General features: G+C 43.3%; 1 protein-coding gene across 1 annotated transcript in view; it reads left to right on the forward strand.

Moving 5' to 3' along the window:
- Window positions 1–592: 592 nt before the first annotated feature.
- The window catches only part of PTPN9 (protein tyrosine phosphatase non-receptor type 9), an 84,479-nt gene continuing 62,035 nt past the window's right edge, over window positions 593–23,036 (forward strand). Inside the window, exon 1 of the mRNA XM_045070483.1 lies at window positions 593–1,384. Within this exon, the coding sequence (XP_044926418.1) occupies window positions 1,322–1,384 (63 nt within the window). The 5' untranslated portion in view covers window positions 593–1,321. The remainder of the gene's footprint in view (window positions 1,385–23,036) is intronic.

Consider the following 23,036-nt stretch of genomic DNA (forward strand, 5'->3'; position numbering starts at 1 on the left):
CTGCTGGAATATTTCTTTTTGGTCTGAAATGGTGCAACAACGGAACTGACCAGCCCGGCCTTCCCTGTGCCTCTCAAACTGACTCCAAGACTGTATTCTGTAACACCCACAAGCTCTTTGCTGTGATTGCCAGAGTGAAAATCTAAGGTTTGCAAAGGTTGCGTGATTCCTTGAATGACGTTTGAAACCGGTTGCTGCTTTTGTGAGGGACTAAAATCCAGTCGTACTGGCCAGGAAGAACAGGACACCGCCGGCAAAGAGAAGGAGGGCGTGCCGCCTCGATTTAGCAGGGTCTGTTCCTTCACCAGAAGCCTACACCTCCAGGCAGCGCTCACAGGGTCTTTCAGTCAGCAAGCAACACGGAGCTAGAGGAGCATTGTGGGTCGCTCAGACGCCCGGGGGCAGCAAGTCACCCAGGCGGCGTTTTCAGACGAATGCATTCTCTTCCTCCTCTACGGGGCTGAAGCGTTAAGCTCACGGCCCTTCCTCCCGGGTTCCGCGTCCCCGCAGCCCCGAGTCGCCCAAGCCCCTCCCCGCGCGGGTCCCTGCGGTCTCCCCTCCCCCGCTCACTGCTTCCCCAGCCCCGGCTCCTCTCTGTCTCCCCCTCCCGGACAGCGTCCGCGCGCCGCCGGCCCTCTCCGCCGCCTGTTTGTGAATGAGACGCTCGGTTTCTCAATGGAGCCGCGGGGGGCTCGGGCGGACGCGGCGCGGCCGCAGCGCTGGCCCTGAGCCCGGAGGGGGGCGCCTCTTCCTCGCTCCTTCTCCCCTTCCCTCCCTCCCGCCGCCGCGGCTTTTGAGGAACGGGGTTGGGAGGCCGCCGCCGCGCAGGTCGCCGGGGCCCGCGTCGCCGAGGACTCCTCGTTACGCTCCGGAGGAGCGGGAGCGCGGCCGGGGAAGGCTAGACGCCGAGGAGGCCGGCGGCCTTCGGGAAATTTCCTCCGCGAGCCCCCGCTCCGGGCGCAGAAAGTTCTTGAGTTCCTTATTTCCTTTTGAAATCCCGCTCGGCTGTTAGCTCCTCGCCGGCACCTCGGTTTTGTTTGTTTTGTTTTGTTTTTTTCCGGGAGAGGAGGGGGAGTGCGGGGAAAGGAGCGAAGAAAATAAAAAAGGATTTCCGCCCTGAATAGAGCGACAGTTGTGAGAGCTTTTCCCTGAGGAGACAGAAGCGGCGTTCGCGGCCGCCCGGCCCCGCCGGCTCCAGCATGAGCGAGCCAGCCTCGGGCTGCTGAGGCGCGGAGACGCGGAAGCGGCGGCCGGCTGCTCCCGGCTCCCCGCGCTCCCGGGCGCGTTCGGTCGGCCGGGCGGCGGCGGCGGCGGCGGCGGGATGGAGCCCACGACCGCGCCCCAGCCCGACATGGCGCCGGAGCTGACCCCGGAGGAGGAGCAGGTAAGTGGGGCCCCGGCGCGGCAGTGGGTGTGTCCGGACCCCCGAGGCCTAGGTCGGCCTCGAGGCCGCGCGCCGCCCCCCCCCCCGTCCCTGGGTGCCCCTTCCCCCGGCGACCGCGCCCAAGGCCGTCAGCCCCCCACACGGGGGACGCGGCTGGACGCGGCTCCCGGCCTCTTCTGTTCTTGAGGCTTGCGGGCCTCACATCGCCCCCTCCCCCCATTCCGGTGGTAATTCAAGTTCCTCGTACTGGGGGGGCCTCCCTGTCCCTCTCACCACCCCCAACCCGCAACATTTGCCGGACGCCTTACTTTTCCTCTGGCCCCTCCACCCCAATGTTCAGGTTATTTCCTTGAGGGTTTGTGGGGTTTTTTAAAGGACAGGCAAAGCCCCAGTTTGGGGGGAGGGCTCCTTCGGGTACCATCCCCCCTCCCGAGCAGAGCGGTTACAGGCACTGGCTACATAGATGCCCTAGATTTCCAGACGAGCACCTCGGGCTGCTCAGAGGGCTGTGACAGGCCTACTTAGGCAGATTCTGGAAGATCCAGGCCTTTTCATCCTCCCGAAGTCCCTGGCCTGGATCGCCCTATTCACTCTTTGAGAATGGGCGCATGCCTTCACCCCCACTTCCCTGCCCCCCATCTCATCTCGCTGTCTCCATCTTTCTGGAGCCTACATGGAGCTCCATTGTCCCTTAAAGCTTATGACCTTCAGTTCCCAGAAGGAAGTTGTTTGCGGTGTCATTCTGGGGGTTTGGGTAAGGGAAAAGGCCAGGGGTGTTGTAACTTTCCCTCCCCCGAAGATGGGTAAGTCTGCTACTGAGATTGGGGTACCCTAAAGCCTTTGCGCTGTCTCTTCCTTGGCACTGCCCATACCCGGCCTTTGCTATGCTCAAATATAGTCATAGTCTGATTTCATATTAAAAAAACAAAAAAAAGCAAAAATAACCCTGAAATAAAAAGATGAACCATATTGGTAACTCGTTTCAAGCTCTTCAACCCTTGTTCCTAAGGACCACTTTTGGTAGCGCAGTCTCTAGGGTGGAGACAGTCTGGTTTTACAAACTAGTTTTTAAGAAGCTCTTGACTTTTCTCCTCATTTGTGGAGATGACATTTTTCACATTTGGCCTCAGACCACTGTCTTGCCCTTTCACGCCTTGAGATAAAATCAGCATGGGAGAAAAAATAGAATTCTGCTCTGTACAAGCAGTGGTAACATCCTGGTAACTGCATTTGAGTGTTAATAAAATGCTTGTCAGGGCCTAGTGTAAGCAGGTGGCCAAGGAGCCCCTCTCACTCTAGAATTAGGGAAATTTCAGTACTAAGGTATGATGTGTTAGGTTGATTTTATTTTATTTTAACATTTTATTTATTTAACAGAGAGAGAGAGATCACAAGTAGGCAGAGCAGCAGGCAGAGGGAGAGGGAGAAGCAGGCTCTCTGCTGAGCAGGGAGCCGGATGCAGGACTCTATCCAAGGACTCCAGCATCATGACATGAGCTGAAGGCAACTGCTTAACCAACTGAGCCACCCAGGTGCCCCTGTTAGGTTGATTCTAAAGAGGCAAAACTTCTTCACTTCTTTTCCTTGAATTGGTCTGATTTAGAGTTTCTATGTTTCTAATACTTCAAAGCATTACTATTCCACTATGAAGATGGCAGGAGGGTACACATTAAAAAATTAAAACCAAGGAAAGTAAATTTTTAAGTATTGAAGTATTGATAAAGTCAGTGCTTTACTCTGCGTAGACTATATACATGTACCAGTGTGTTTAGTAAAAATCTTTTACAGTGAATAATGTGATGGGCATTAACGAGGACTGGATGGGAACAGTAAAATATATATTAAGATCAACAAGGGATGTGGGGTTTGTTTTTTTTTTAAGATTTTTATGTATTTATTTGACAGAGATCACAAGTGGGCAGAGAGGCAGGCAGAGAGAAAGGGAAGCAGACTCCCTGCTGAGCAGAGAGCCCAGTGCTGGGGCTTGATCCCAGGACCCTGGGATCATGACCTGAGCTGAAGGCAGAAGCTTTAACCCACTGAGCCACCCAGTCGACCCGAATGTGGGGTTTTAAAAATCATACTTTTACCTACAAAATGTCAGATTTTCTATAGGCATTTCAAAATGTTGAAACAAACATAAAAGAATAATTTCAATAGTAATTAATGCCTGATAAAATTTCATGTTTTAGTTTAATATCACAGAAGAGCACTCTTCACTGTGAAGATTTATTTAAAATGTTTACCTTAAGCAGCATCAAATTCAAATTAGTCCTATCTAAGTAGTCATCATGGGAAATGACACATTCATTCCATAATGCTGTCCCATTGCTCAAACCAGTTTTAGAACTCATTTGGAGTTGATTTCAAAGCTTGTGGTAGAATCTTTGAAGTATCCTCAGTGTTGGAAACATTTTGCTTTGATAGTCAATTTGACTTTTGGAACCCCATATCATAAGTAAAGTAGGGGATCACACTGGGTTAACACAGGTTCAGGCAAAAGTGCAGTGCATTTATGCATTTAGGTCCTTTTGAGGGTGTATAAGTGTCAACCTTGAAGATGTTTCTGGAGCAGATCTCTCCTGAATATAGGTATCCTTCTCTACAGTCATGTGGATCAGAAACCCAGAAGTCGTCTTAGACAGTTTGCTCTACCTCAGCCCCTGAGCCTGACACATCATCAGATTTTCCTGAACATCTCTTGAATTTATCTACTAATTCCACTACCACCATCACCCTAGTCCCCAAGCTATTGTCATATCCTGACAAGGCTTTTGTTTCCTGCCTGATCTATTTGCATTCCTTTACTCTTCTTCCAGAGGCAAAGACAAATTGCACATCTAATTGCATCTTCCCTTTACCCTCTCTGCCCCTAAAATAAGCATTTATAAAACCTTTCAGTGGCTTTTCATATCTCTTGGGATGTTACAACTCTTTTTTCTTTTTAAGATTTTATTAATTTATTTGCCAGAGAGAGCGCAAGTAGGCAGAGCAGCAGGCAGATGGAAAGGGAGAAGCAGGCTCCCCCCTGAGCAGGGAGCCTGAAGCAGGGCTCAATCTCAGGATCCTGGGATCATGACCTGAGTCAACACCCAACAGACTGAGCCACCCTGGCATCCCAGGATGTTTCAACTCTTGAACATGATCTATAGTGCCTCAACCCCTCTGTGGTCTAGAGCCCTAGCTAATTCTCACACCTCATCTTTCCTCCAAACACACTTGCCTTTTGGTTGCCTATTCTTGCTATTTTCTCCTGCTACTGGGTCTTTGCACCCATGGCTTTCCCCTGTCTGGAAACACCCTCCACTGTTAACTCCCTCTTTAGCCTTCAGCTCTTAGCTTTTGCTTCCTCAGGAAGGCCTTCCTTGATTTCCCCAGTTAGGTTAGATCTGTGTTACTGGCCCTTAGAGTACCATGTACTGTCCTTTATATTCACTTTTCACAAGTTTACAGTATTTGTGGGATTACATGATTAGAAGCTCCATGAGGATCAGAACTGTTTCTGCTTTTGCTTACTGTCCTATGTACCTTGCCTAATGACTGACAGTTAGCCTGTGGACATTCTGGAAGTACTTGTGGAATGAAGAGTGATTCTGAACGTGGATTGTATATAGGCAGCAGCATCTCCTTTTTGAGGGGCTTATAAAAATAAGGACATTGTTTATTTTGTTTTTTGTTGTTGTTGTTTAAAGATTTTATTTATTTATTTGACAGAGATCACAAGTAGGCAGAGAGGCAGGCGGGGGGAGGGGGGGAAGCAAACTCCCCTCTGAGCAGGGAGCCCGGTGCAGGGCTTGATCCCAGCACCCTGAAATCATGACCTGAGCTGAAGGCAGAGGCTCAACCCACTGAACCACCCAGGCACCCCAAGACATTGTTTATTTTGATATGGTAAGAATATTGTTCATTTTGACATGTAAAGTCTGAAGGTCATCATTTTTGCTTCATAGTGTCTTATCTCGGCATGTGTTAAACTGATATTATACCAAATTCTCATTTAAAAAAAAGATTATTTTATTTATTTTTTTGAGACAGTGAGTGAGAGAGGAGAGAACACAAGCCAGGATTGAGGGGTGGAGGAAGGAGAACCAGAGGGAGAGGGAGAAAAAGACTCCCCACTGAGCAGGGAGCCCGATGTGGGGCTCCATTCTAGGACCCTGGGATCATGAGCTGAGCTGAAGGCAGATGCTTAACCATCTGAGCCACCCAGGTGCCCCCCCACATCTTCATTTGTAACTTTGATGTTCCTTGCCTTTATTTTTTCAGTCCTCAGCAATTAGAGAGCCTGCAGTTGAGTTATAAGAACAAGTGTGCTTTGCCTTTAAGGGGCTTACATGAATAACGGTGTAATAACAGTAACTGTTTCCTGAGCTCCTGCTTTGAGTCAGACTCTGTGCTGGGCATTTCACATACAATTAATCCTCATAAGGTTGGAATTATTACCTCATTTTGCAAATAAGAAAACTCCGACTAAGAGAAGGAAGTTGCCCAAGGTCACATAGCTAGCAAGTGATGGAACCATGATTTCCACCCAGATCTGTGTTATTCTGCCTCCAGTGCGAAATATTCCATTATACTACATAACCTCTCATGAAGCAGTTAGTCAACTTACTAAGATGTCTGCATGGACATATAGTAGCCAGTTTTGTTGGTTTTTGTTTGATATGTGTATATTTAGTTTTGATGATGATGCTTAAAATATGGTTTGAAAAATGCACAGAAGAGAGGGGTGCCTGGGTGGCTCAGAAGGTTAAGCCTCTGCCTTTAGTTCAGGTCTTGATCTTGGGTTCCTGGGATAGAGCCTGGTGTCTGGCTCCTTGCTCAGCGGGGAGTCTGCTTCTCCCTCTCCCTCTGCCCCTGCTTGTGCTCTCTTGCTCGCTCACTCTCAAATAAATAAATAAAATCTTTTTAAAAAGCTGAACGGAAGAAAAATTTTGGAAAACCTTTATTCAGCCCTAGCTGCTGTCAATAGAGACATATTATCCAGTCTATGCAAGAATATGTGATGAAAGTACTCTGTGGGAAAATGTGTTGTTGTTGTTTTTTAAAGATTTTATTTATTTATTTCAGATAGAGTGAGAGAGTGTGTGAGCAGGGGGAACAGCAGAGGGAGAGGGAGAAGCAGGCTCCCCACTGAGCAGGGAGCCTGAGGCTGGTCCTGGGATCTTGACTTGAGCTGAAGGCAGATGCTTAACCTTCTGAGCCATCTAGGTGCTCCCCCAAAATGTTTTCCTTAAGATAGAGTTGTCTGTTCTCCATTTTGAGTTGTGGTCACAATAAAATTTTAATTTTTTAATTTCTTTATCTTTTGTACAAGAGAAATAACTATTCATGGAGCAAAATATAAAGAGTATTATCGGGGCGCCTGGGTGGCTCAGTGGGTTAAAGCCTCTGCCTTCAGCTTAGGTCATAATCCCAGGGTCCTGGGATCGAGCCCCACATCGGGCTCTCTGCTCAGCAGGGAGCCTGCTTCCTCTCTCTCTCTTTCTCTGCCTGCCTCTCTGCCTACTTGTGATCTTGTCTGTCAAATAAATAAATAAAATCTTTAAAAAAAAAATAAATAAAGAGTATTATCTCTCCAAACTTTAAAAAGCCAGATGTTTTGTGTCTGGAATGCATTTTTTATATTTTATGTGTAAATATAAAAGCCTTTCTTAGTGGGCTGGCAAAATTGTAAATCTGGCAGTATGAAGGGTAATTTCTACATATCAGTACTCATGTTCATTCTTTTTGATTTTACTTATTTATTTATTTGACAGAGATCACAAGCAGGCAGAGACAGGCAGAGAGAGAGGGGGAAGCAGGCTCCCCGCTGAGCAGAGATTTCCCCATGCGGGACTCTATCCCAGGACCCCTGGGATCATGACCCACGCCAAAGGCAGAGGCTTTAACCCACTGAACCACCCAGGTACCCCACTCATGTTCATTCTTAATTTTTTTTTTCCTTTTCCATGGACCATCTAAGTTATTTATTTAAGCCATCTCCTGTTATAAGCAAAGGGATGGAAGATCAGTATATTGGTCATCATTTGATACAAGTGAGGAAAGTGTGCTTAAGGTCCTGTAGACTTTTATTTTCTTTTTAAAGGTTTTATTTATTCATTGACGACAAAGAGGGAACACAAGGAGGGGAAGCTGGAGAGGGAGAAGCAGATTCCCCACTGAGTAGGGAGACCGACATGGGACTCAATCCCTGGACCCTGGGATCATGATTTGAGCTGAAGGCACATGCTTAATGACTGAGCCACTTAGGCAACCTGGTCCCATAGACTTCTCTGGTCTGTGTGCAGAGTCATGGTCCAAACCAGTGCTGTGGTCCACACTGGGTGGTGGTCCAGGTTCTCTTTATTCATCTTCATACTGGTTGGAAGTGGATTCACGTGAGAGTTATAGAATAGAGTATGAAGGGGCTTGGCCCTGATGTGGAGAAGGGGCTAGGCGAGGAACTCAGGTCTCCCATGATACGACCTCAACCTCGACCTCAGGAAGACATTCAGCATGGTCACTCCCATGTAGGGGAGCGCTACAAAGTAGGGGAGGGCCTTCCACGTGCTGAGCTGAGCCCTCTTCCCTGTGGGCACCACTTGACATGGACTACCCCAGCTGTCCCCTGGACCTAGCAACGCAGACAGTGGGGACACAGCAGTCACCACTGCCGCGATGTTTTACCTCCATTCTTTTTATGTTATTGTCTTAATTTTATTTTCCCAGAGCATATACATATATTTGTAAGTGGACCTCAAGTAATTTTATTGAATTTGCTATGTAATTATAATTAACTTGACCATAAAGGATTATTAAGTATTTCTTAATTTGTCTGTTTTATGTTTAAAACCTACAGAAAGTTGAGTGGGGCTCCCTGGTTATATCTGTTTGAACTTAAGTTGTGAGAACTCCCTCTTTGTAATAAACCATAAAATAAAGATTCAGCTAGGATTCTAAGGATATTCAAATTCTGCAATAGATTTTTAGGGTCTTTTGATTTTGCATGGATTTCCCAGTAGTGATTGATAGGATAGAATAATTAGTTTTCTAAAATGCTTATGCATTTATATATGTTTTCATTTTAGACCAAAGGCGATTTTAATAACTTGTATAGTGCTTCTCTCACATTAAAAATAATTCATGAGGGCGCCTGGGTGGCTCAGTGGGTTAAGCCGCTGCCTTCAGCTCAGGTCATGATCTCAGGGTCCTGGGATCGAGTCCCGCATTGGGCTCTCTGCTCAGCAGAAAGCCTGCTTCCCTCTCTTTCTCTCTCTCTCTCTCTGCCTGCCTCTCTGTCTACTTGTAATCTCTCTCTGTCGAATAAATAAATAAAATCTTTAAAAAAAAAATTCATGAATTTCTTTAAGTTGCTGTAACAAATAATATTTACTTTCAGAACCTCTAAAGAAAATTTCTATTTTAGAGTTAATATTGTTTAGAACATTATTATAAGGATTAATAAGCTAGTGCATGTAGTTACCTAGTAAGCATTCGGTAAAGTTAGCCATTATCATGATATTCTCCATCTTTGTTTTGTTTTAAAGATTTTATTTATTTATTTGTGAGAGAGAGAGAGTGAAAGAGCGAGCACAGGCAGGCAAAGGCAGAGGGAGGAGCAGGCTCTTCCGCTGAGCAAGGAGCCTGATGTGGGACTCGATCCCAGGATGCTTGAATCATGACCCCGGCCGAAGGCAGCTGCTCAACCAACTGAGCCACCCAGGCGTCCCATATATTCTCCATCTTTGAATAGTGAAAGACTTAAGAGTTAAGTTAGGTTAAACTAATCCCAAGGGGCAAAATATTTATATTCACCCAATGGACCATCACTTAGCATGGATTCTTATATGTAAATGCCAGAGAGTAAGAATCTTGTGGGGCCCTGGGTGACTCAGCCTGTTGCATGTCCCCTCTTGATTTCAGATCAGGTCTTTTTTTTTTATATAAAAAGATTTTATTTATTTATTTGACACAGAGAAATCACAAGTAGATGGAGAGGCAGGCAGAGAGAGAGAGAGAGGGAAGCAGGCTCCCTGCCAAGCAGAGAGCCCGATGCGGGACTCGATCCCAGGACCCTGAGATCATGACCTGAGCCGAAGGCAGCGGCGTAACCCACTGAGCCACCCAGGCGCCCCTCAGATCAGGTCTTGATCTCAGGGACCTGAGGCCCAGCATAGAGCCTACTTTAAAAAAAAAAAAAAAAAAGTGAATAGGCATGCCTGGATGTCTCATTCAGTTAAGCATCTGCCTTTGGCTCAGGTCATGATCCCGGAGTCCTGGGATCAAGCCCTGCATCAGGCTCCCTGCTCTGCAGAAAATCTGCTTCACCCTCTCCCTCTGCCTGTCACTCACCCTGCTTGCTCTCTCTCCCTCTCTCTCTCTCTCAAATAAATAAATAAAATCTGAAAAAAATAATAAAATTGAAAAAATAGTTATCTTGGAACTTTATAATGTGGTTTCAAAACCCAATTCTGTGCTGTGGTTTATGTTCTTATAACAGGGATCAAGTAAAGTTAAAATTTTAACTGCCTTGCAGTGGACTTCAAAGATTTTTGGCATTTTTCCCAAGGACAAGGGTTTTGTCCTGGTTCTTGTGGCCAAGAACTTCCCTTTTCCCACAGCCTCACATGTCCTGTGCTAAATGTCATCTCTCCCCCCAGAAGTAACCATACGTCAAGGACCAGATGATTCATAGTATTAAGTAGAGGCCTTCCAGAGAGGCAAAGAAGATGAGGTTTCGAAAGGTGAAGAATTCTCATTATTTTTGTTATTGCCAGTAACTACTGATACTGTAATTAACAATCAGGTAAAATCTCATCTGGATGTGAGAATTTTATTCTTAAAATTTCTGAGCATATATCAAGGGTTTTGGACTTCGCTTTTGTGAATATTAGGGAACCTGGAGGTGCACCTGGGTGGCTCAGTGGTTAAGCATCTGCCTTGGGCTCGTGTCATGATCCTGGAGTTCTGGGATCGAGCCCCACATCGGGCTCCCTGCTCAGTGGGAAGCCTGCTTCTCCACCTCCCACTCCCCCTTGCTTGTGTTCCCTCTCTCGATGTCTCTCTGTCAAATAAATAATTTTTTTTTTTTTTAACTTGACAGAGAGAAACACAGTGAAAGAGAGAACACTAGCAGGGGGAGTGGGAGAGGGAGAAGCAGGCTTCCCACTGAGCAGGGAGCTCAATGTGGGGCTCGATCCCAGGACTCCAGGATCATGACCTGAGCCCAAGGCAGATGCTTAACCACTGAGCCACCCAGGCTCCCCATAAATAAAATCTTAAAAAAAAGAACCTGGAGGTTTTCTCAAAGGAACCTGACCTTTAGTACTTATTAATGACTTGAAAAGTAAGACAGACCCTGCTTGGGAAAGGAGCAGAACTATTTCACAGAAGTAAAAGTTAAAACTCGGAAAAAAAAAAAGTTAAGACTGGTAGGTCAGTATATTTGAGTCTCCTTCTCTGACCTGTATACCTTTATTATATTGGAAGACTTAGTAATTCTGTCTTCTAAATATTAACCCTCATTTTATTAAAAATTTTTTTCTTTTATTTTTTTGAGTAAGCTCTACTCTCTATGTGGGTTTGAACTCATAACTCAGAGGTCAAGAGTCACATGCTCTACCGACTGAGCCAGCCAGGTTCCTCATTTATGCCCAAGAACAGAACGGCTGGTCCACTGCAGTGTCAAGATTAGACGCCGTCGCCGGACTCTGATTATTTGTTCAGATACTAAAAACCTGTAGTGCAATTTCAGCCATGTCACACTTGTTCTACCATTTTCCCTTGATGTCTCACGTAATTGGGGGCATTTTCTTTTTCCAAATCAATCATTATCACATTTGCCCCCTATGCATACTTCTGTACCAGACCTCCTTGGTTACTTTTCCCGGCCACTGGCATAGGTCACTGTTTTTGTTTGTTTGTTTTTTAAGATTTATTTGCATGGGGGAGTGGGTAATGAGCCCACATGACTGAGCAGGGGGAGGGGCAAAGGGAGAAAATCTCAAGTAGAATCTGCACTGAGTGAGAGGGCATCATGGAGGGTTCCATGTGGGGGTTGATCCTACGACCCGAAGATCATGACTCTGATCATGAGCTGAGTGGAAACTGACAGCTGGATGCTTAACGACCTGCGCCACCCAGGAGCCCCTGCAATAGTCACTGTTTTTTATTCCTCTTCCTCTGGAGTAAGGGCAGATGTTCTTCAGACTGGTATTTAACCTGCACTCTTCAGTGCTGGAGGGCCTGTACCTACTGGAATGGATACTAACTGAGACGGTATGGGATAGGCAGCAGGATAGGGGTGGGAGTCTGAGAGGCTCTAGAGCCCATGGGAAGAGTTTTTATTAAAGATTGGTTATCTTTTAGATCCAGATTATAAAATAGACCAAAACAGTAGATTAGAAGTGACTTTTTTTTAGTTTCTGCTTCTAAGAAAAGGATTCCATTTTTCTCTAAGAAAGACAGTTTCTGTTTTACATATTCGTTTCCTCTGAAATACCAAACCCATCCAAAACACGCAGGCATAGTTCTTGTCTTTTTATCCATCATGGGTGGCCCAGATCTGACTAGGCGTAAGGAATTATGATGAAACCAGAATTTATTCTCAGAATTGGTTAGGCAGATTTTATTTTATTTATTTATTTATTTAAAATATTTTATTTATTTATTTGACAGAGAGAAATCACAAGTAGATGGAGAGGCAGGCAGAGAGAGAGAGAGGGAAGTAGTCTCCCTGCTGAGCAGAGAGCCCGATGCGGGCCCAGGACCCTGAAATCATGACCTGAGCCGAAGGTAGCGGCTTAACCCACTGAGCCACCCAGGTGCCCTGTTTTTTTTTTTATTTATTTGACAGAGAGAGTGAGATCACAAGTAGGCAGAGAGGCAGAGAGAGAGGGGGAAGCAGGCTCTCCACCAAACAGAGAGCCTGTTGTAGGGCTCAATCCCAGGACCCTGAGATCATGACCTGAGCTGAAGGCAGAGGCTTTAACCCACTGAGCCACCCAGGTGCCCTGCTAGGCAGATTTTAGAGAGAGCCATCTCTCTAAAGTACTGAGTACATCTCTTTAGTACTGAAGTTTCTGTGAATTGCTTGTTTATTCCTTGAACAACTGGGTAATCTTTACCTTTGCTTTCATATATGCCATTATTAGATGATATGTATCATTATTAAAATAATCCTTTAAAAATAGTCTTCTAGACTCTTTGCAATGACCATATATTTCTTTTATAATTAAAATCAATTACATCTTGTAAAAAGTGTTGCATGCTCTATACAAATTGGGATTATATTATTTCATTGCTGAGATCCCAGTATTAAAACTTTTTTTTTTCGAGTTTCTGTTTCTCAGGTGAGTGAGGTGATTATTATGTATCAGTCTCCTCCTTTTCATGTTAATGTTAATGGAGAGGAAGATTATAAACAAAATACAGTATGTTCATTCAGCAATCATTTACTGTCCACTATGTACCAAGTTCTTAAACGTGGACAAGGAGCTCTCTGTCTTTGAGGAATTGCCCTCTAGTTCTCTCTAAGCAGTTCTTGAATTGTGGGGTACCCACCAAGGAAGAGGACCTATACCTTATATGTAGAAATACTTATACTCAATCTTCTCTGCATCCCTGTAGATTGTGAGGGTTCAAAATACATTTACTAAAGAATAACTGAAACTATATTGAAATTATTTATTCCTCACACAACCCAGGAAGCTGGTATTGTTTCGCTCAGGATGATTGCCTTTGTGATAATACGGATGATGTTCAGAAGCTTTCAGTAATTTACCAAGGAGGCAGCACTGGGACTCAAGCTCTGCTTAAATGCAACACTCTTTCTAGTAAACATCATCTGTTTTACCTGCATGTTTCTATGTATGACCTACCTATATACATATACACCAAAACTAGCTCTCTTGGCCTTTGGGGATTGAACATCCCTAGTTTCTGCCATTCACAAGTTTTCCTACAGAGATGGGGCTACATTGTTACTAGCTGCTTATTGTACACTTACTTCCTTTTAAGATTTTATTTATTTATTAGAGAGAGCACAAGTAGGCAGAGAGGCAGGCAGAGAGGCAGGCAGAGAGGGAGAAGCAGGCTCCCCGCTGAGCAGAGACCTTGATCTGGGGCTCAATTCTAGGTCCCTGAGATCATGACCTGAGCCAAAGGCAGACGCCCAACTGACAGAACCACCCAGGCACTCCTAATTATACATTTATATATGAACAGAATTATATGCCTTAATGGGGTTAGTGAACTTGGGGGTTCACGTAGGCTTCTGGCTGTACCTCTCAGAATGTCATAGGTCTCTTCTTTGCCTTTGTAATGCCAGTTTTAGTTTTCTATATGTAGAGTTTAATCTTTTGTATATGATCATCCGCATAATGGGGAAGCATATATAGTATACTTGCTTACTAATAACTAGGATGAAACTACAGCTTTTTAAATTGTTTTTCCCATGATACCTTCACATTGCCTGTTTTTTTGGCTGTACTTAAGTTCCTACTGGAGTTTATTTCTCAATTCTTGCCAAGTGTAAAAGTAGAGGAAAATTTTTCTAAAAAGAAAAAAAAAAGATTTTTTTCTCCTTGTTTTTACTTTTTCTAAAAATATTTTATTTATTTGAGAGAGAGAGCAAGAGAGAGAGAACACAAGTAGGGTGAGGGGCCAGAGGGAGAAGCTGACTTTTCTGCTGAGCAGGAAGCCCATTGCGGGGTTGAATCCCAGAACTCCAGGATTGTAACATGGGCCAAAGGTAGATGCTTAACTGACTGAGCCAGCCAGGTGCCCCTTATTTTTACTTTCTGTATGCACAGATTTTCTCTTTCTTGGATTCATAAAGGGAAAAAAAAAAGAATTGCTGAGAGGAAGTCCTGAAACCTTGAACATAATACATGAGCACAAGAAAACAGGTGTTTTTTTATTGTTTTTTTTTTTTTTAATTGTTTGTTTCACTGAGAGTTTAGGTCTTCCATACCAGGAAAACCCCAAAAGTGAAGAGAAAATGATATTTCTAATGAGGTTAGGGACTTCAAATTGATATAGCTAGCAAGATTAAAATATACAGGATTTCCAGTATACTTTTGTTTTAAAAAACATAACCACCCATCCCTTTTTCCTTTGGCTACCTAAAGCACCATTTTTCTTTAAAAAAAAAAAAAAGTTTTTTTTTAATTATTTTAAATTATTTATTTATTTGTTTTTATGATTTTATTTATTTATTTGACAGGGGGAGAGAGCTCAAGCAGGGGGAGCAGCAGGCAGAGGGAGAAGCAGGCTCCCTGTTGAGCAGGGAGCCCAATGAGGGGCTCAATCCCAGGATTGTAAGCCAAAGGCAGCCGCTTAACTGACTGAGCCATTCAGGTGCCACCGATGCATTATTTTCTTTCTTGGCTGATATCAAACTAAGGAAATACTAGGTTTGGAGATGATTTTTGAGAAAGAAGCAACTGGAAATTTGTGTTTTGAATAAAAATGCTTGGAACTCTAGTTAGAACCTCTTATTGTTGTAGTGCCATCCTTATGGTGCTTTAGATACTGGTAAAAGTCCACATCAAAACTTGAGATAGTAACAGTGGCTGAGCATTACCTACTAGGATGGCTATAATTTGTTTTATTTTATTTTAGTATTTTTTTTAAAGATTTTATTTATTTATTTGACAGACAGAGATCACAAGTAGGCAGAGAGGCAGGCAGGGAGAGAGAGGGGAAGCAGGCTCCCTGCTGAGCAGAGAACCTGATGTGGGGCTCCATCCCAGGACCCTGGGATCATGACCTGAGCCGAAAGCAGAGGCTTTAACCCACTGAGCTACCCAGGTGCCCCTCTTTTTTTTTTTTTTTTAAAGATTTTATTTATTTATTTATTTGACAGAGAGAGACACAGCGAGAGAATAAACAGAAGCAAGGGAAGTGGGAGAGGGAGAAACGGGCTTCCCACCAAGCAGGGAGCCCGATGCTGTGCTTGATCCCAGGATCCTGGGATCATGACCTGAGCCAAACGCAGACGCTTAACAACTGAGCCACCCAGGCACCCCCATAATTTGTTTTAAAAGAGAAAGAAAACAACAAGTACTGGCACTGTTGGGAATATAGAATGGTGCAGCCACTATGGAAAACAGTTTGGTGACTCTTAGAAGATTAAGCATGCAAGTACCATATGACCCAGCAATTTTACTGCTAGCTGTATGTCCATGTCATAGCAACATTATTCACAGTAATCCAAAGGTAGAAGCAACTTGAGTGTCCATCGACAGATGGATAAACAAAATGGGGTATGTACATACAATGGACTATTAGCCTCAAAGAGGAATGCAAAGAGGAATACATATATTCTATAATGTAGATGAACCTTAAAAACACTATGCTTATTGGGGCACCTGGCTAGCTGAGCTGATGGAGCATGTGACTCTTATCTTAGGGTTATAAGTTTAAGTCCCACATTGAATGTAGAGAATACTTAAGAATAAAATCTTAGGGATGCATGGGTTGCTCAGACAGTTAAGCATCTGCCTTCAGCTCAGGTCTTGATCTCAGGGTCCTGGGATCGAGTCCTATATGGGCTCCTTGCTTAGCAGGGTACTTGCTTCTCCCTCTGCCTGTCACTCCCCCTGCTTGTGCTTTCTTTCTTTCTCTCTCTCTGACAAAATATATTTCTTTAAAATTTTATTTATTTGGGGCACCTGGGTGGCTCAGTTGGTTGGCGGCTGCCTTGGGCTCAGATCGTGATCCTGGAGTCTCGAGATTTTGTCCCACATTGGGCTCCCTGCTCAGCGGGGTGTCTGTTTCTCCCTCTGACCTGTCACCTCTCATGCTCGCTCTCATTCTCTCTCTCTTAAATAAATAAATAATCTTAAAAAAGAAAAAATATTTTATTTTCTTATTTGTCAGAGAGAGTAGGAACAGGGCAAGTCTCCAGACCAGCCCCTGGGAGCTTGTTAAAAATGGAGATATTTGTTTCACCCCATACCTACTAAATCAGTAAGGTATAACAATCCGCATTTCAATGGTTTTCACTCAAGTTTGAGAACTAGTGATCTAGAGAATAAGTAGAGTGCTCTTTCATTGGTGGGTGAATCATTTAAAAATGTGTTTAGATACCCAGGCTCACTTCAGGAAGGGAAGTCTAGAACTGTAGGTATAGAACTAGTTTGAACTGGATGAGAGCTCCAAGAGGTATCTGATTTTGGACTAGAACTATACTGGTCCCTGGTAAAGGAACAGTAAGAGAGAGCTCTCAAAAGACTAGCATTTACCATGGTTTCTCTTATCCAAAGAAAGAGAAGAGCATCTATCTACTTGAAAAACAGAAATGGAACCACATTGTGTACTTGTTTAATACAGCAGGGCATTGAGACACCTGATGTCCATTGCAGATGGCATTCCCTAGAGAGATGCTTGGCTTCCAAGGGAGTACTGAATGAAAGGAGAGACAGGCTGTTCTGATTCAGCCAGGAATACCTGCCAACTTTGACAAGGCTATTGCATAGGGAAGCTCGTGTTACTGCAATGTCAGTTGCCCCGATAATCTGGACCTAGGATTTGCCAGATTTTATTTTTCAGGTCCTGCCAGGGAGCTGAGCCTAGTCTAATTGGATTTGAAAATGGGGTGCTGTAGTGAGGACAGCCAGATTGCAGTTAGTTTTTCCAGGCCTCCTTCTTTGTATGTTTGTAAATGGCCCCTTAGGTATAGTAAACTGTTCTACTCTTACTGTTTTATGAGCCTGCGTAGGTTTGCCCCGAGTTGATCTGACAGCTTCCTTAGTTTGGGAGGTATGGATCCAGTAAGTTTGAAATGGCTGAGGTCTGAGATGGCTGATGTTGCCTAATGCAGTCTCTGGCCAGCTGTATCCCTTTCAGGGGTGATGGAGCTGTAGGTTATGGAGACATGTAGGAAGAGTCCCAGTTTCTTGATTATGTGATGAAGACGCAGGATTCACTTAACCTAAGGCACAAGTTGTGGGCCTTATCTCAGGAAAAAAGCAAGGGACTAGTTAAATTTGGTGTAGATAAGCAGTAGCAGCTCTAATCTACAGGTCAGGTCCAGATTAGCAACAGGTCTGACATGCCAGGCTCTAGAGTTTTAAGGTAGAAGTCATTGGGTCACTCCTGTCATTTCCATGCGATATTGGCAAAGTTGAATTTGAGGTGCATGTGGGGAAAAGTTAGAGGGGGTAGGGGAGAGAAAGATGGAGAAAAGGAGATGAAGATGAAGGAAGAAATGTTTTAGTTATTGAGAAACAGAAGCCCTTGAAGGGTTATTTCACTTGTGTGAAGTGGACCAAATAGAGAACAGGGAAGGAAGGAACTAGTTACTCTGTTTTCTTTTTCTTTCTTTCTTTTTTTTTTTTTCCTAGTTACTATGTTTTCAAAGCTTCTCAACATTCTGATCTTTTCCTGAATTGATTATAATTTGCCAGTGACCTTAAAATTTAGTACTTTAGGATTGAAGGTGGTCTTACAAATAAAGTCTGGTAGGCCTCCTTGTTTTGGGCTTACTTGTTTTGGACACTGTGCTTCTGTAATGTGTTCCAAATTTGCAATAATTTTTGGCAGTATTAAGCAGACTGTTGTTGACTCATAGATTCAAGTCAACTGAGATCCCTAACTCTTTTCTTAATGTGTTTCTGTTAAGTTTCTTCTGGTGCTTCTAAAATTGATTTTCTTGCACTTATAATTTTAATTAATTTTGTTAGATTATAATGTTCACTGAACATTTTGTGAACATTTTTGTTAAGCCTAATATGCCAGAACTTTACAAATATTACCTTTTCTCCCATCTTACAACAATTATGAGGTATAATTCCACTTTTATAAAATAGAAATTAAAGCTCAAAGAAGTTAAGTAATTTGCTTACATTCAAAACAATGAAGTGAGGAGGGGTGGGTAGGGAGAGAAGGTGGTTGGGCTATAGACATTGGGGAAGGTATATGCTATGGTGAGTGCTGTGAAGTGTGTAAACCTAGTGATTCACAGACCTGTACTCCTAGGGCTAATAATACATTATAGGTTAATAAAAAATTAAAAACAAACCAAAAAAATGAAGTGATAGAATCTGGTATTCAGATCCATCTGACTGACTCCAAAGCCTCTTGCTTTTGAATATCATCCTTTGCCTTTGTTAGATCCTGTTTTGATCTTTTAGATCTGTGTTCTGTTTTAAATATACTTGTTCTCAAGGTTAAAGGCCCTCTCATATGGTCAGCTTGACCCAGTGCTGTTAAGTCAGTCAGTCATTTATAGCAGTGGGACCAGGCCCGAGATGGATGCAGGGCAAATCAAGGGAAAGAGCATGGCCTTTAGAGTCAGATTTGGTTTTGGAATCTTGGTTGTTATCATCAACCTGTGCTATGGCAAGGTCCTTGACTTGTCTGGGCCTCTGTTTCCTTATATGTAAACACCTTAATATCCACAAATGGGCCTGTTGGAAAGGGTAAGTCAAACAGGGATGCAAGGTACTTTAGGTTATGGCCCATCCTAATACTGTAGGCTTTGAGTAAGCATTAGTCTACTTGTCTCCCTCCTTTCAGGGAATTCCTTTATTTTTATTTATTTATTTTTCAGATTTTATTCATTTATTTGACAAAGAGACACAGCAAGAGAGGGAACACAAGCAGGAGAGGGAGAATCAGGCTTCCCGCTGAGCAGGGAGCCTGACGAGGGGCTCAATTCCAGGACCCTGGGAACATGACCCAAGCCAAAGGCAGATACTTCACTGACTGAGCCACCCAGGTGCTGCCAGGGAATTCCTTTAAAATCTTTTTATTTGAAGGGGTGCCTGGGTGGCTCAGGTGGTTAAGTGTCCAACTCTTGATTTTGGCTCAAGTCATGTCTTCAGGGACTTTGGCTCACTGAGCCACGTTGAATTGAGCCACACCCAGCGAGGGGCCTGCTTAAGATTTTCTCTCCTTTTGCCATGTCCCCACCTCCATATCCCTCCCTCTGTGTGCACTGTCTCTCTCTTTCCAAATAAATAAAATAAATAAATATTTTAAAAATTGCCTAGGTATCTTGTTAAAATGCAGATTCTGATTCAGTATGTTTGTGGTGAAGCCTGAGAATCTGTATGTGTGACAAGCTCATAGGTGAGGCGAGTGCTGCAGACTTAACTTTGAGTAGCACTGTTAATGTATTCCAGTTCTTTGTTTTTCAGTCTACTTGAATTCTTTTTTGAAAGACTTGTTTTTAGAAAATCACTTCTTGTAATTGCTAGCCCCCTTTCTAAAAGCTCAAAATTCACCTTTTTGATAACAAAACCCAAAAAAAACATTGGCCAGGGCTAGGTGTGTCTGCATGTATGTGGAAGAAAGATAAGTTGTGCAGTTTGCCAGATTGATGCCAGTTCTGTTAGAACTTTTGTAATCCTCAGTAGACATCCCCTCTTTGAAATTAGGACTCTGTTTGTTCATACTCAAGTTTTAATACTTTGTTCATCCTTAAAGTTCTGCAGCAGATGTTCATCAGGCTCCCCTGGCGTTTTCAGGATTGTTAGATTTTGCAGGTCTGGAGGCTTAAACTGATTTGGAATAATTGGGGGCTCTGTTCTTTTGAGCTTTCCAGAAGGCTTATTCTTCCCCTCTTCAAGTTGAAGATTATACTTGTTGATAGAGAAATGGAAGAAGAGTTGATCTAGACAGTTCTAACAGAGCCCTTTTTGTTAGCCTTACATTTATTAACTAGCCTTCCTTCATTCTGGGCAGTGACTTTCCTGACACTTTTCCTTTAGATCAGAAACACCATTCTGTTATGTTTTTGACTGTGCGGTCTTCCTTTGTCCATGTATATGTTAGTGGATCTTCTGTTAACATCTGTACTCAACAGAGTATGCTGTGCAACCAGTCTCTTCCGATTGCTCTCTTTTTAAATTCATATTGGTATAACTTGTAATTAATTGAATAATTGTCAGAATCTCACTTTTGAAGTTTTCTTTAAAAAATACTAGCATTGATATTCTCTTTAGAATTTTAGATTTTGAGGGGCGCCTGGGTGGCTCAGCCCTTAAGTGTCTGCCTTCTGCTCAGGTTATGATCCCAGAGACCCTGGATCGGGACTGCATCAGGCTCCCTGCTGGGCAGGAAGCCTGTTTCTCCTTCTCACAGTCCCCCTGCTTGTGTTCCCTCTCTCACTGTGTCTCTCTCAAATAAATAAATAAAATCTTCTAAAAAAAGAATTTTTTTTTAAAAGATTTTATTTATTTATTTGAGAGAGAGACAGTGAGAGAGAACATGAGCGAGGAGAAGGTCAGAGGGAGAAGCAGACTCCCCAAAGAGCTGGGAGCCCGATGCGGGACTCGATCCCGGGACTCCAGGATCATGACCTGAGCCGAAGGCAGTCGTTCAACCAACTGAGCCACCCAGGCGCCCCTAAAAAAAGAATTTTAGATTTTGAAATTTTAATTTCATGAAATCTATGATTTTAAATCAATATGACACAATGGAAAAAATGTGGGCTGGGCTCTCCAGAGTCAGAAAACCTGGGTTCTGAGTCAAGCTACATGGCTTTCATCATTTTGGGACCCTGGGCAAGTTAACAGTTGGAAATCTTAATCTTCTAATCTTGCTAAGAGAATAATAAGAGTATCAACCTTCTAGGGCCATTGAGAGGACTGGACAATCCTTGTAAAACTCAGTGTCTAATTGGTGGTTAGAATTCAGTGCCCCTTAAGTTTTAGCTAATTTTTTTAAAGGTCTAGTGTTATTTAAGTCACTGTGGTAAGGTTTACATAATGCCTTCAACAGCCAATTATTTGTTTATGTGAGGTAGGCAGGTATTGTCCTTTTCGGATGAGGAAACTATGGCACTAAGAGTGTGGATTGGTCCCAGTGTGCATGGCTGTGACAGAACTGGGTCTTTAATCCAGGATTACTGGTGCCACATCTAGGACTTGCTCTATTAACTACTGCCTCCTCTGACTACCCTTAATTGTCACTTAGGCTGTTACACTTTCAGAGATTACATGGTTACTTTCTCTTTTTCAACTAGTCTTCTTGGCTTGGATTAATAAATCCAGTTTAGTATTTCATCCTTTTAGGATAAAACTGTCAGCAAGAATTTATCAGACTTCCTACCCTCTCTCCCCTTTTATTTATTTATTTTTTAAAATTTTTATTTTTTTAAAAGACTTTATTTATTTATTTGACAGAGATCACAAGTAGGCAGAAAATGAGGCAGAGAGAGAGAGGGAGGACGAAGCAGGCTCCCCGCTGAGTAGAGAGCCGAAGGCCGGCCTTGATCCCAGGACCCTGAGATCATGACCTGAACTGAAGGCAGAGGCTTTAACCCACTGAACCACCCAGGGGCCCCCTTCTCCCCTTTTAAAATCAACATGCTATTCAGCAAATGATGAGGTACTTGAAGTTCCCTATCTCTAATATCCTTATTATCATGCCAGTTTTTCAATCTGAGTCAAAAGAAAGGAAGGAAGAAAAAGAAAGAGAGGATGAATGAATCCCAATGCAGGGCACCTGGGTGGCTCATTCGGTTAGGTGCCTGCGTTTCACTCAGGTCATGATCTCAGGGTCCTGGGATCAGGCCTTGCATTGGGCTCCCTGCCCAGTGGGGAGCCTGCTTCTCTCCCTCTGCCTGCTGCTCCCCTGCTTGTGCTCTCTCTGTCAAATAAATAAATACAAACTTAAAAAAAAAAACCTGTATTCTAAGTCATCTAACAGACTGAGGGGTACTCTAACCGTTAGATCCAATACTTTTGTATCCTCGTTCAGAAATTCTCCAGTGTGACCTGTGGATTTCTACTTGAATATCACTTTGAGACATAGTGCCATCTTCCTTCTTTTCTTAAGATTTGAATGAGATTTGCCCATTTATTGGCATACTGCTTTCACAAATCCATTAACTCAAGATTTTCACCGATAGGGATCATTTTATAAAATTTGTAAACTTTATTTTGGAAATCTCTGTTATAGGTATCTTTCAATGTTGGCAACTTAATTCTTGGATATTTTCTTTTGTGACTTCAGAGTCACCTCTATTGCCTTTTTCCTCTTATCATTCCTGATTTTTTGGTCCCATTTTATCCTGGGATGTTTCTCTGTTCCTTTATTTTCAGTTTGAGCTCTCATAATCAGCTTGGTAAGTGTTCAGGGAAGCATATTCTTTCTACTCCCTGTGAACAGCACTTTGTATAATCTTTTATATGTTTACCAAGCACTGTGCTTGGTATTGAGTGTGCAGTTGTGAGCTTGGAAGACGTGGTCCCTGCACTTCCCTAAGCTTATAGTGTAATGGGAGCAGATAAGATAACAGCATAAGCTTTTACACGGTGTGCCTGGCTGGAAGGCAGGAAAAACTTCCAGGATAAAGAAGCAGGATTTAGGGACTCTCAGTCATGTAAGCATCTGCCTTTAGCTCAGGTCATGATCTCAGGTTCCTGGGATCAGGTCCCATATTGGGCTTCTTGCTCAGCAGGGAGCCTGCTTCTCCCTCTGCCTGCTGTTCCCTCTGCTTGTGCTCACTCTTGCATGCGCTTTCTGACAAATAAATAAATAATAAATTTTTAAAAATTGGATTTAGAACTGACACCTCCTAAAGAGTGATAAGGAGTAAACCAGTTTTGGGTGAAAGGGAGGAAGAATGTTCTAGTATGATCTGGAAAGTCAACTCCTATTTATTTATTTATAGATTTTTATTTTATTTTATTTTAAAGTTTTATTTATTTATTTG

The sequence above is a fragment of the Mustela putorius genome, unplaced genomic scaffold (genome assembly GCF_011764305.1).
Source record: "Mustela putorius furo isolate JIRA1106 unplaced genomic scaffold, ASM1176430v1.1 tig00003972_pilon_pilon_pilon, whole genome shotgun sequence".
Classification (NCBI taxonomy): domain Eukaryota; kingdom Metazoa; phylum Chordata; class Mammalia; order Carnivora; family Mustelidae; genus Mustela; species Mustela putorius.